This window comes from Mauremys reevesii, linkage group 15 (genome assembly GCF_016161935.1).
Source record: "Mauremys reevesii isolate NIE-2019 linkage group 15, ASM1616193v1, whole genome shotgun sequence".
Lineage (NCBI taxonomy): Eukaryota > Metazoa > Chordata > Testudines > Geoemydidae > Mauremys > Mauremys reevesii.
Window position 1 is genome coordinate 35,768,029 of NC_052637.1, and position 13,707 is coordinate 35,781,735.

A 13,707-nucleotide genomic window follows, 5' to 3' on the forward strand; every position below is an offset into this window, starting at 1 on the left:
TTTCCGTTGCTGTAAGTACCCCTCCGCATGCTTCCATGCTGCTCTTACAGTTCAGAAAGCAGCATGTGGCAAATGTCACCTTGTGTCATCAGTCTTGCTAAGATGCACAATAAAATAGTGTGTGTTGGCTAAGGTGAAATGTTATTACAACCGAGCACAAAATTTGTATTGGGAGGATAATCACCCATCCACCCAAGTAAGTGAAGCACTAAGGAAAGAACTTTCATTTTCTCCAGTTGTTTCAAAGTGGAAAAGATTGATGTCCTTTGTCTGAGAACATGGGCCTCTACTGTAGAGTTTATTTGCCAGATAGATCCTTGCACCTCGTGGACTAGCGTGGACTACAAAACCTGGGGCTGAATTTTTCTGCTCTCTTCCTGGTGCTAGACTGGTGAGCGTGCGCCCAATTCACAGAACGTACAAGTCTGTTGCAGCCCCAGCGAGAGGGGGCTGGCTCTTTAGCACAAACCATGCCAGCTCGTGATTTTAGCCCTGGAGATCCTCAGTTCAATCCCCAGTGTTAGCTAAGATGGTGGCTGTAACACTGGCACTTAACCTTGACCTGCAGGGGGAGGCAGGATGTTAACACAAATAGACAGATGTTCTGGAGTTGTGCAGCTCTTGCTAGCAAGCATCATGGCCTAGAACATTGATTTAACAAAACCTCCTCCCCCACCCTCAAAGCCAAGCCCTGATCGGTGTTGACACTGCAGTAAGGAGGCTCTTTGCTGGGTCTTTTGCAGAGGTGAGGGACTCAGTTCCTGTTCTTCAGGAGGGAGCCACAGAGCTGGTTCTCCCACAGATCAGCTCCCTGCCTCCCCGAGGTATACGATACAGAGCCTCACCCTCCCATGGCTTGGGCGACAGAGATGACTGCAGATCTAAAGAGTGAATGGCATCCCCTGCACAACTCCTGCCAGGGGGAAAGAGGGGAGGCTGTGAGTCCTTAAGCACATATTTAAACCGGGGGGAGGTCTGAGGCACTCTCTCTCCTCTCCCTCCCCCACTTCAGCTGTCCTGACGATGGGTGGGTTCTTTACCCCCAGGGCCCGGTTGCATCTCACAGGCTGGCTAACAGGCATGCTTCAGAGCTATCTACTAGCCAAGAGCTATCTCTGTCCCCCTCCCTTGCCACGGTCCAGTCAGTCTCCCTGTCTGTCAGCGAGCGGGGCAGGCACTCCCTGGGCCATCAGAGAAGTTCCCCCTGAGCTCACACCATCCCCAGTCCCGGGGCTGCCACGCGCAGCAGCTGAGGCAGACTCCGAGTCCCACCACATAGGCACAACATAGCTGCCACTAATGGTAGGCCCCTGTGATGAGAATATAAACCTCACACTGGGATACACGGGGTTAAGAAGCAGATCCGGGCCCAGGGGATGCCACACCTGCAGCACCTACTCCAGCTGGAGAAGGAGCTTAAAAGAGAGCCAGACCGGATAGGAGGACAGACCTGCCTTAAGAGCTCCAGAGCAAGGACACAGCAGAAGTCCTTACTGCAAGGAAGGGGCTCGCAAGGGACAGCGACACAGGGCCTAGATGAAGGAGCAGGGAGGAGACACTCGTGAGAGACAGCGAGGAGCTTTCTCTCTTGGGACCACCGTCAGGGGGTGCTGGAGACAGAGGGAGAGTTGTGACCCAGGTACCTAACCACTACACAGTACCGCGGGTAACTGCTGCCTGTCACCCCCCCACTCCTCATTCTGAGTGGCCTCTGCAGCAGTGAAGCCCAGACTGAGCACAGAGGGCTCCATGAATGTGCCTGTGGCAAGGTCTGGCCCTAAACCAGACTCCCCACCAGAGTTCCTAAATCTGAACCGAGGGAACCAGTGACTAACCGGAACCCAGACAGCATTAGAAACACAGCAGGTCACTGATCAAAGACAGATTCTGGCTTGTATGGGGAGGAGGGAATTAATCACAATCTGCTGCTCTGCCTGGGGATCCAAGAGGAATGTGTTTGTTCCTCCGTCCTCCGGGGGATAGTTCACTTTCTGACACACGGCTGCACTCTCAGGGGCAGCAGAGCCTTAAAGCCCAGGTATGAGTTATCAGTGTGGCCAGGCATTGGAACGAATAGATGGTGTGGTCAGGAACAAAAAGGATACAACGTTATGCAGCCTGGTTATTGGACTGACAGGCCCGTAACCTTTTCAAGGGTAATAAATAATTATTGTAGCCTCAACAGCCTTTTGCGGTTCCAGAGAGACTGATTAATTGCTGGCAGTGTGCTCTCAGAGGAGAAAGGGGCTAGGAGACTTTCTCTACAAAGCTAGGCAGGCGACGGTTTAACAGGGTTTACACAGCAGAGAGCAGTTGGGTTAGCTTTGGTAGCACAGTTCATTTTGATGGTACTGGCTAGCTGTTCAGCTACAATCTCAGTAACACCAACCTTTTTTCAGTCTGAAAGTAATAGGAATATGAATTGTATTCATTAAAAACTAATGCACACCGAGGCCCTCGCCCCCTCAATCATCCATCCATGAGCGTATTATGCAGCAGCGCCTAGAGGTGCAAGGCACTCTTAAAAACTCAGAGGAGAGGACAGTCTCTGCACCAAAGAGCTTCTAATCTAAATAGACCCCATATAGAAATGGTGGGCAAATGGAAGTGTGGCATTATCCCTATTTTATAGTTGGGGGACTGAGGCAGAGAGATATGAACTGGCTTGTCCAAGGTCACATGGGGTGGGTGAGGTTTGTTAGGATCAGGAATTTGACCAGATCCCCCGTGTCCCAGAGCTTGGGGATAATTTCATTTCCTGTTAAAGCTTTGCTTCATAGTAAATGCACTTTTGTAGCCAGTCACAATGCACACACCTGGGCTTAACACATTCATACGTGATTTGATTCAGAAATGTAATAAGATGTTGTCAACAGAGTGGCAATTAAAACCATTGGATCATTGAGAGGCTTTCAGGAATAAACATATGGTGCTAGTGTTATTCAGGGACCACAATCAGATTATTGTTGTTATTGTATTATTATTAAACTGGGCCCAAGCATCCCACCTGGTTGTAGGAATTGGTAAGTTAAAACCAAGAACACAATTTCCTGCCTTTTAGCAAGACACCCAAAAGGAAATGGAATTTGCCTAACTGACCCTGTGAGCATTCGAAATAGTGTTTACTTATATTGCAATGCTGTGGGTTTGCTGTTTGTCAGGGAAAGCCATGCACCAGTCTTATAACCTTAAAGCCTAATGTCTGACTAGATATTTGTCTCCTGTATGCATCAGGCCAGATGCTCAGTGGGTGTACATCAGTGTAATTCCCTTGAAGTCAATGGAGCTATGCTGATTGCCACCAGTTGAAGATCCAACCGCAGATTTGTACTACTTCATTGAACAGGAGGCATTACAGTTTTGATGCCATGACCCCTGATGGCCTAGTTGAGTCTGATTACATCGCTTTAAATATATCCAGAAACAGGGCCTGAAGAATAGTTTGATGCTCCATTTTCTTTAGCTTTCTGTAACGTCTATGACATTCTCTGACCATGACCCAGTTGTTTTCTTCTGTTGATGGTAGTTTGTATTTAATAAGTCTCAGGAAGGAATTCTAACCACTCTCCTCCTTTATTAAAGCTGTATTTCCATTGAAAGTAGGCATATGTTTTGTGGTTATAGGGTCAGATTCTTAGCGGGTGTAAATCAGCATAGCTACATTGACTTCCAGTGTTGCCAGCTCTAGTGATTTTATTGTGAATCTTACAGTATTTGATCATTTTCTTAAAGGTTCACTCCCAGAGTCTCATTGCTTTGTGCAAATCTTCACTTTTATTAAAAAATGTTTCTAGTCCTCATGGTTGTGGGAGAAAGCATGAAAACATAAACCAAAATCCAGATGTTAAAAAACAAAACAAAACCTCAAAATGGATTGTTTTTGAGAACTCTTGTGGTTTTTAGGACAATCTCCTTATTCTGGGGGACCTGACTTGTGAGTTGTGACCATGTAGGGTTTGGAATAGTGCACTGCAGTGTTGCTGCCACTGACTGACCCCAGCTGAGGAACTGACCTATGGGCTGGAGTGGATCTGAGCAATGGAAGATGCATTAGTAGAAATGATATGGGAAGCACGAGGTAAAAATTTCCAAGACTTCTCTTGAGATACTCATTGATAGGGATGCAGTCACAGCTGACAAGTCTCAGTAAACCGGTGGAGCAATGAAAAGGCTGTTCTCTGAGTCCAGAGTATAGATAATATGACAATGGCATGCCCCGGGGCTATCTTTGCTCTTGAAGGAGTCTCCGCTGTCTTTGGGAGGCTCACTGGTTGATAAATGCTAGCTTCTCCATCACTCCACTGAAAATGGAACGGTGCTGAAACAGGATGTGCTAATTTGGCACAGGCCATCAGCAAGGGCAGCCCCTTTGAAGTCATCTTCACAGGGGATTGTACTTTGAGTGACACCCCACACATTCAAACTTCTGCCTGCCCAACCTCTAAAACACATCCATGTTTTAAAATGATTTGGACATGGAGCAGAATTTCTCAGCTAGCTGGAAGCCACCGTGCTCCAGATCCCATGCTGGGTGAAGAAAGGAGAAGAAGGGGTTTGCAGCTTTCCTGCTATTTAATTGGTTGGAACCTAGGCCATTCACTAAAGAGACTAGATAACTTGCCCATGGTCACGCAGGACATCTGTGGCATAACAGAGCCCAGGTCTGCTGACTCCCATCCTTTGCCTCAAGCAAAAGATCCTTCTTGCCATCAGAGATTAAGATGAACGATAAAATTTTTAAAAGTCCCCAAGCCTCTTTTGCAAATGAGACGTTTGCTCCTAAGTCAGTGCAGTGTTTTTGAAAATTTTACTCCTTATCTGCATCTACCTCTTGCCACAGTGCTATATCCACAATTATACATTGACTGTCCTGCTGGTCAGGCCTGCAGTGTGTAGCATTCCATTTCCTTTGCGTGCGAGTGCATGATGGGTTTATATCTTGCTGGATCTATGCTACCAAAGTACCTGGTAATGTAAAGACATTCTGTTGCTCGTGTTCCTCATGGTGCCCCCTCTTCCTTTCATAGATAAAATTTAGCCTCACTGGCTGTGAAGGAGGCACACCAAAGCTGTAAATTATGTCAGTCTGGGGACGGAACATTCCGTCGTATCAGGCAGCTTCATGCCATTCAGCAGTAAATCTGATCTGATTTATGTCAGCATAATGCATATGGCTTCCTTCGACAAGCTGATCTGTGACAAGCTCGTTAGAGCAGAGATGTGTGCGTGATGCCAATTACAAAGGGACGGATGTGTCTCCAGCTCAACAGTATGTAGCCATAGGAGGTTGAACAAAATATTGCCTCTTGTTTCTGTGTCTCGTGCGCCAAGAGCTGTATTTCATACACGTATGGTATGTGATTTCCGTGAACAACTACACGTAAATCCCCATTCCCAGCTAGAGCCATTGGACATCCTGGGCCAGCCACACAGGATTTGTTCTTTGTCTTGGATGGATATATAATCTGAGCAGCCAGCTATGTATTAACCAGCAGTTCTGGGGGGGGAGAAGTCCCACAGCTCTTAGAATATACAACGTGAGTCATATCTTTCAAAGGTCCAGAATAAAACATGAGGAGAGAGATCACAGGTGGGAATGGATGATACCTGAAATCTGTATCTGAAGAGAAATCAAAGTCACACATCAGGGGTTTGAGTAAAACCACTCACGCAGAGATTTGGAAGGAATGCTGTTTTCCACCTCAATTTACTGCCATCCCACACACACAGGAGAGTAACTGCATTGGTGGCTCTGTCCCCATAATTCACTAGCATACGCAATCAGAATACAGAGAAATTAGGTCACCGGGAAAGTTTACTTCCATGCATTTATTTGGGTTCCTTGGCGTTTCTATTGGGCCTTGTTTGTAAGTAACATCCATTTTGACTTGTTGTAACCTTATTGTTTTTTGATTAATTATTTGCTTTCTGAATGCTACTGTTACTTAGCTCTTGGATCGTGTTTTCTATCCCTTGATCTCAAAGTGTGGATGTATCATTACGGTTTCCATTTGACAGGGAAACCAAGGCACAGGGAGAGTAAATGAGTTCACACAGCAAGTCAGAGCTGGAAATAGAGCCCAGGTCTTCTGAGTGCCAGTTGGGCAGCCTGTCCATTAGCCTATGCAGTCTTTGTTTTTCTATAGCACTTTTTATCTGGAAATCTCAGAGCAGTTCATACACCTCAATTAGTTAATCCCTGCACCATCCCACTGAGGTAGGAGATTGTTATTATGTGTCCCCATTTTACAGGGGGTGGTAAACTGAGGCATGAAAAGGTTAGTGAGGTTACATAGAGATCATCCACTGGGACCAGCATCCAGGAGTCCTGAATCCCAGAGAGCAGTTGTAACCACAAGGCTACTCTGCCTCCTGTGATGTAATATCAAAGAGGTTTGTGTAAGGATGAATTCCTCTAACAGTATCACCCTTAATGTGTGCTGTCCATGGTTCTGGCCAAATGCTGCATTTTGCCATCAGACTGACAGCATATCCTTAACAGCTCTGCAAAGGGTTTCACAATAAGAGAACTGTTGTAAGATTTCTCCCTAAAATCACTACATGCTGCAGAATTCATCCTACAGCTCTTTACCTGCCATGTCTGCATGAGGGGAGCTGCAGGTGATTTTTTTTTTAAAAAGAGGGAGGGGGAAGGGAAGGATTTAACCTATGGATCAAATTGTTCCATTCTCCCCTAGTCAACACCAAGCATTTTGCACCATGAATAGATTCTTAAATCCACATTGCTGTTTTCCCAGATTCATTCATGGTTGATCCATTTGACCTTATCAAAATAATGTATCCAACCCATAGGGAAATTCCCTTACCCCAATTAAGTCAGTATTTTATACAGTAATAAGCAATTCTATGGCATGCATCACCACAGTATCTTGTGTACCTTTTCTCCATAAGCCAGCAGGAAGTTCTGGTTTTTGTTCCACGTTCTGCAACAGATTTGCAGTGAAACTGTGGGCAAGTCACTTAACCTCTCTGTGCCTCATATTCACTATCTACAGAATGGGGATAATGCTTTGTAAAGCACGTGGCGACTGGGGATTATATGTGTGCTAAGTATTGTTATAGCAAAGATGCAGCAGATATAAATAGAGTTTTGAGGGGGTGGGTTTAAAGATTTTAAATAATGCATGTAAAGGTGTTGATATATTTGATATAATTGCAGGATTTCTTTAAATGCAATTAACTGAGACTGTATGGCTTGTATAGCTATAGTACGCAGAACAGGTCTAACACATCTATCGTTACTACATTTTTACTCAAGTGTGTTTAAAACAGTACAAAACCTGTTCACCTAACTGTCTGTCTAACATCTAACTTAATCTGTCAAGCCAAGAAATTTAGCACGATTCAGGGTAGTATCTAAGGGTCTGAGCCAGCCAAGTTCTTAGGCACCTGCTTAAAATTAAACAAGTGCTTTTGCACTTCACTGAACCCAGGCCTAGGTGCTGTTGTATGCACCGTTGCTGAGTCTTCAGGCTGATTGGAAGTGCATACTGAATGCCAGGGCATAAGACGGAGTTCTTGGAGCAGAAAGGGGCGATTCATCAAAGTTTTACCTATTGCTTATCTAAGCACCTTAATTAGATTTTGCTGTTCTAAATAAGACCTTATTGGAGGAACCCATCGCATTTATTACAAGGCTGCTGAGTGGAGAAATCCTCTCGAGCTGTCAGCTGGTGTTTTGGCTCTGGCTGCTCCATCTGGGTCCCAGCTGGATGTGTGGTTCATGAGAACATTGCCTTGTACGCACACTTCCACAGGCTACTTCTTCCTTATGTTTGATTCTGCTGTTCCAATGGTCCTTGGAAACTAACAGCATGTGATCTACGCACCCCGGCATTATGATTTCAAAAACCATATTTTGTGTATGGGATACACTGGCAAACTGGACAGCTCCAGCAAGGGACTGAAATGCTGAGACCCTGTTGGTTTTGCAGCACTGCCAGGCTTTCATTAGGATAGAGAATATTCCCATTGAACATAACCCATCTAAACCAAACGGTCTGGGTGTATTGGATGGATAGAATAGAAGTGAGGATGTTAGTGCACTCTCTAGAGGGCCTTTAAGCATTCAGTAGGGTTTCACTAGCACGTGAGAAACCAGAAAATCAAGAAACTGGGTCACCAGGATTCATTCATTTGCTGTGTATATTTTCAGCTGGGCTTTGATTGCTGTTCAGACTAGCATGTTTAAGCTTGTATTCCGTCCTTCCGAATATTATAATATCCTGAATTCCTGCTCTCACTGCTCCTTACAATCTTATCATAAATCTTACTATAATATATAGTATATATCAGTGGTTCCCAAACTTTAACAACCTGTGAACCCCTGTCACTAAAATGTCAGGTCTCGTGAACCCCCTCCTAAAAATGAATATTTCCAGGGCTTTTCTCCTTTACCTGAGTATAAATTATAAAAGCAGTGATCTTGGAAATATAAAATTTGTTTTTATGACATGCTTATTACCCACTGTTTATTATTATTTATCATTACAGTATTTTTATTACATTATGAAAACGGCAACACTCTTCCAAGATCTCACTTTCGTAGCCTGTATCACTTTGAGTAAGCCTGTTATAAGACAAGGCTCCTATGTTTCATGAAGGAGTATCAGATTTGAAACATCATGAAGGTATTTAAGAAGCCAACTCAAAGAGTTCCTCCTACACAAGCATTCAGGTCTTGAATAGTCCAGGCAAACAATGCAGGTTACAACAAAGCCTAAACTTGTTCTTCATAATAATTTAATTTAAAAAATAGCGAAAAATGTTCACCTCCCTTTCCATTTCTTATAAGGAGTCTCTTCAGTGTGATAGATATGCTTGCTTTGATCTGCTTAGCTCTTGGAAGTCCCGGGGTCCCTAGGGACAGCTCTATCCGCCATTAGGGATTTTTTTCCCGAGAACCCCCTGTAACATATCATGAACCCCCAGAGGTTCACGAACCCCAGTTTGGGAACCACTGGTATATGCTGATGTAATAATTGGTCATATTTATATTGTAGTAGCACCTAGAGGATCAGACCAAAGCCAGACCCCCATTGTATTAGGCACTATGTGCCTGCACATAATGAGAGACAGCTCTTGCCCCAAAGAGTTTACAGTCTAAATAGACAAGACAGGCAAAGGGTTAACAGGCACAGAGAGGTGAAGTGACTTTTGCCTACGGTCACAAACCAGGTCAGTGGCAGAGCCAAGAATAGAATAGAAGAGTCCTCTGACTCCCACTCCAGTGCTCTATCCACTGGACAACACTGTCTCTGCCTTTGGTCCATAGGTGCTAGAACTAAGGGCGCACAGCGCCCCCTGGCTTGAAGCAGTTTCCATCATATACAGAGTTTATAGTTTGGTTCAATGACTCTGAGCACCCCCGCTATACAAATTGTTCCAACACCCCTGCTTTGCTCTCTTCCCCTCCCCCCACTTAACTGCTTCTTTGCTTTCTTTTCCCTCTCTTGGTTTTGTGCCTTCTTTCGATTCACCACGAAGATTCACCAAATTCCCTCCCGCTTCTTCTGCAAATCTCTCCTGAAAAATCCTTCAGCTCTCCCTCAATGTGAAATATCTCCCTCAATATAAATGCAAATTTACTGCAATATGCCCTGTGTGATCCCCTTTGGTGGGTGATAATTTACATCAGAAATGCTAAACCACGAAACTGAGATTATAGAAAATCATACTGCACTAAACAAATTAATCTCATGTCATATTAAGCGTCTTTCACTTTTAATGTTCTTGGGTCTCTCATATACAGTCTCTCCTATATTTTATGCCATGGAAAGTTACAAAGTTTTGGTTTTATATCTATGTAGATAAGTATTTTTACCTTGTGTTAATTTCAGATGTATACTGCAGATATTTTTTAAACCGGTGTTTTCTCCATAAAAGCTTGACCAAGGTAGAAGCAACACATAGTAAACTTTGTATATTCTTTTCTAGGTGGAAAAATTGGCTAAATACTTGGACCCAAATGACCTGGGAAGAATCAACTTCAAGGATTTCTGTCATGGAGTTTTTGCTATCAAAGGTAAGTAATGCAGCTGTTATAAAAATGATAGAATTATAAAATATAATATAAAAGTTTAACTCAAGCATGTTTTCTTAGGGCATGGGCCATCAGAAGATTTGATATTCACTAGGATAGATGCTGATGAATTGTCCTTTGCTCTTCTGTCTCACTGAAGTATAATCAATAAGATGCTGATCCTGCAAAGAGTTAGGCACATGCTTAACTTAAAGCATGGACTTGCATCCGACGAAGTGGGTATTCACCCACGAAAGCTCATGCTGCAAAACGTCTGTTAGTCTATAAGGTGCCACAGGATTCTTTGCTGCTTTTACAGATCCAGACTAACACGGCTACCCCTCTGAAACTTAAAGCATGTGACTAGTCCCATTAAAGTCAACCGGACTGCTCACATCAAATTAAGTATGTGCATGAGTCTTTGTAAGACTGGGACCTTATTTCTTTAAACCACTTGTATATTTAGACAGGACATGGGATAAAGGGGTTGGTCTAAACATGAATGAATGCACATGTGGAAAACTTTGACTATACCTGAAAAGTATCGGGTTATCAAGGTCACTGGGAATTTTCCCTTTCGTCTACACTGGGTTAATAACCGTTACTCATGAATGGACTTTTCCTATACAGTTTCTCCAGCGTAAGAGACATGTTCTCAACTAACATCTATAGATATTTATATTTGAATTATATTTAAGTTCTCTACATTCCACAGACAGTTTTCCCAGGCAAAAGAGCTGTGGAGGCTTTGGTTAAAAATTCATAGATCTGTGTGAAAGGAGTGAACAGTTTTCTGTGAAATTTTACAGAATGTTTGATGCTATTTGGGGTGATTTTGTGCTAATCCATAGATTTCACTTTTATATATTTTTTTAAATGAACAGAAAATCTGCAAAATTCAAAATCTGCAAAAATAGACATTTCTTAGGTTGAACTTTGAATTCCAGAGCCACCTTTTTGTTCAAAGTGATCCCATTGTTATAATGAAAAAGGAGACATTTTTAGCACAGACAAAAAATTGTTTTGGGGGGGAGCTGGTATTTTGTTTTGTGCTTTTGTTTGTTTAAGTAAAATTGGCTCATTTGGGCATTCAGAGCAACACATAAAAAGGAGAAATCACATTTTGCCTATTTTTTCTCTTCGCTGTGATGTGAATCTCTGTTAAAAACTCTCTGTCTTGTCTTCGGATCTATCTTCATTACTCCAATGGCATGGAACACCAGCTGTAGTGTAGGGCTCCTCCTATTTTGGGGGCGTCCCTGCTGCTGCATGTCCCGGGTGCGTCTTAAAATTCTGTTGATTTAGGAGCGTGCAAAAGGGATACAGCAGGGGAGGAAAATGTCCATTGTCTTGACTTGCCCATTATCTTTCATATATGGATCCCTGGCATCACCATCAATCCTGAAGTGCTGTTTCTTATCTGGGCCTTTTTTATTATGCCTGTGATACGCCTGAGTAACAGGGAGCTGTACGAAATGTCCCTGTTAAAAAGGGAGCTGCGTTTGATTTACCTCATTGGTTCTCCATGTACTTAGAAGAACATACTGTACCATGCACGCCCCTGTATAGCTACTGCCCTTCATTTCATTAATAAAGAAAAATATATTGCAAATATGGCTGGTGACTAGGAAAAGTAGCTATGCTAAGCGCAGTAATTCCATGGAGACTTGAACGGAAAATGTGTTTCCTTAGCACACCGTTAAAAAACAAATGTTCTACAACATTTTTGCATAAAGTGTTCCCTTTACTTCAAAATCCATCAGGGGTCAAATCCTTCGTGTCTAACAGAAGTGTTACCCTGATCTGAAAGTCATTTGAGTGCTCAATACACAAAATCAATCAAGGGTTGAGTAGTTTGAGTATTCAGGAGTATTCCCTCGATGTCCACTAATAATGACTGCTCAGCCCTTTGAGTAGCTCTGAAATAACATTGGAATCTAGTCCTCTGGTCTTTTCATTGATCTTAGCATTTGAACTCGGGCAGATTATTATTAATAATAATATCTAGCTCTGATCATCCATAGATCTCAAAGCACTTTACAAAGGAGCAAAATATCCCATTTTATAGATAGGGAAATTGAGGCACAGAAAGGCAAAGTGACTTACCCAAGGTCATCCAGCAGGTCAGTGGCTGAGCTGGGACTACAACCCAGATCTCCTGAATTCTGATCCAGCGACGGAACCACTACGCCACACTGCCTTCCTGTCACATACTTTTTAATACTTCGAGCCAGATTCTCATTGCCTCACTGACAATGAGTGGATACTTTACTATGCAAGTAGAATTGATTTCAGCAGGCCTAATCCCAGGGAAGATTATTACTGGCTGTGATAAAAACTCAGGGCCTGATCTTGTAAAGATTTATGCAGATGATCCACCTTATGCACATGCTCCACATTACACACAGGAAAAGTTCCTTTGAAATCAATGGGATTATTCACATGCCCAAAGCCAAACTTGCCTAAATCTCTGTGGGATCAGGGCCTTGCAAAAAATGGGCCAAATACAGATCTGGGATAACTGAGTCTCACTCTGCTGAAATCAGTGGTGCAGCAGCTGTTTACACCTGATCTAAGTTTAGCTCAGTGTGGTTTTATGGGTCATAAAACAACATGGCTGTGCTGGGTTTACTTCCTTTATTATTTTCAACAGCATTAGCCTCGTTCAGGGAATATGACTGGTTAGTTAACTTTTGTTTCTGGTATTGCCTGGCAATGGAGCAGAAATGATACAGCTGCATTCAGAGGGGCTGTACCTTTTAATTCCTGGTCAAAAAAAGTAGTGGACTGGGGGAAAAAAAACTGGAAGGAAGCACTGAGTAATGTTTTAGGTGCAGAGATTGGTATTGGGGCCTGAGATTTCTAGACCCAGTTCTGCTCCTGACTTGCCGGTAGGTCCTAAGGTGAGCTGGAGCTGCTCTGGGTCACAGGTTTCCCTACTTGTAAAATTAAGATAATTTTACTTTTCTCAAGGATGCTGCAGGGTTTAGTCAATTCATGTTCGTAAAGCACTGTGAGCCCTTTGGATGGAAAGTGCCACAGCTATGAAAGGGTTAATTATATGATGTGCATGACAGGGGTCTTGGTAGCTAGAAAGGAATCAAATGCATCCCATCAAGCCCATCTCCTTTCCAGGGAAGCATAGAGTCCTCTGCTAAAAGGCAGAAACTATTAAGTTACATTTGAGCTTAGCCAAAGGCAAAGCAAAATCAACGAGGAGACAGCTCAACATCTTCACTGCTGATCAGCCTCTCAGGTTCTTAGGGCAAAACATTCCACCTGTGCTTCTCTGAGCACCTGGTCCTTACTGACGCACCAGTGTTCTGGCATGGCCCAGACACAGGGTGACTCTCAGACGGATCTCAGCGTGATTCCAGGAGGTGCCTATGGAGAGTCTCTTACAATGAGACTATTATGAAGCCAGCAGGAGGCGAGAGTGCAGTGTCACAGTGGTTTTAATTTAAAGTTCGTGGCAGCAAAGGACAGCGGTGTAACGATATGAGATTGCACTGGGAAAATGCTCTCGATTAAAGCTTTAGAGTGCATCTACAAGGTGACTTGACGTGGGGAAAATGGGAAGCTAGTAGGGGAAGCTAGTACAAGAGATTGGTGTGAGCACAGTAAGAACCTAAGAGATGAAGTTGTCTAGTGATTGCACCAGTGGA

At 43.5% G+C, this 13,707-nt stretch overlaps 1 protein-coding gene across 1 annotated transcript in view; it reads left to right on the plus strand.

Annotated features, from left to right (window-relative positions):
* Window positions 1–13,707, plus strand: part of RAB11FIP4 (RAB11 family interacting protein 4) — a 204,495-nt gene that overhangs the window by 65,263 nt on the left and 125,525 nt on the right. Inside the window, exon 2 of the mRNA XM_039501506.1 lies at window positions 9,958–10,045. Within this exon, the coding sequence (XP_039357440.1) occupies window positions 9,958–10,045 (88 nt within the window). The remainder of the gene's footprint in view (window positions 1–9,957; window positions 10,046–13,707) is intronic.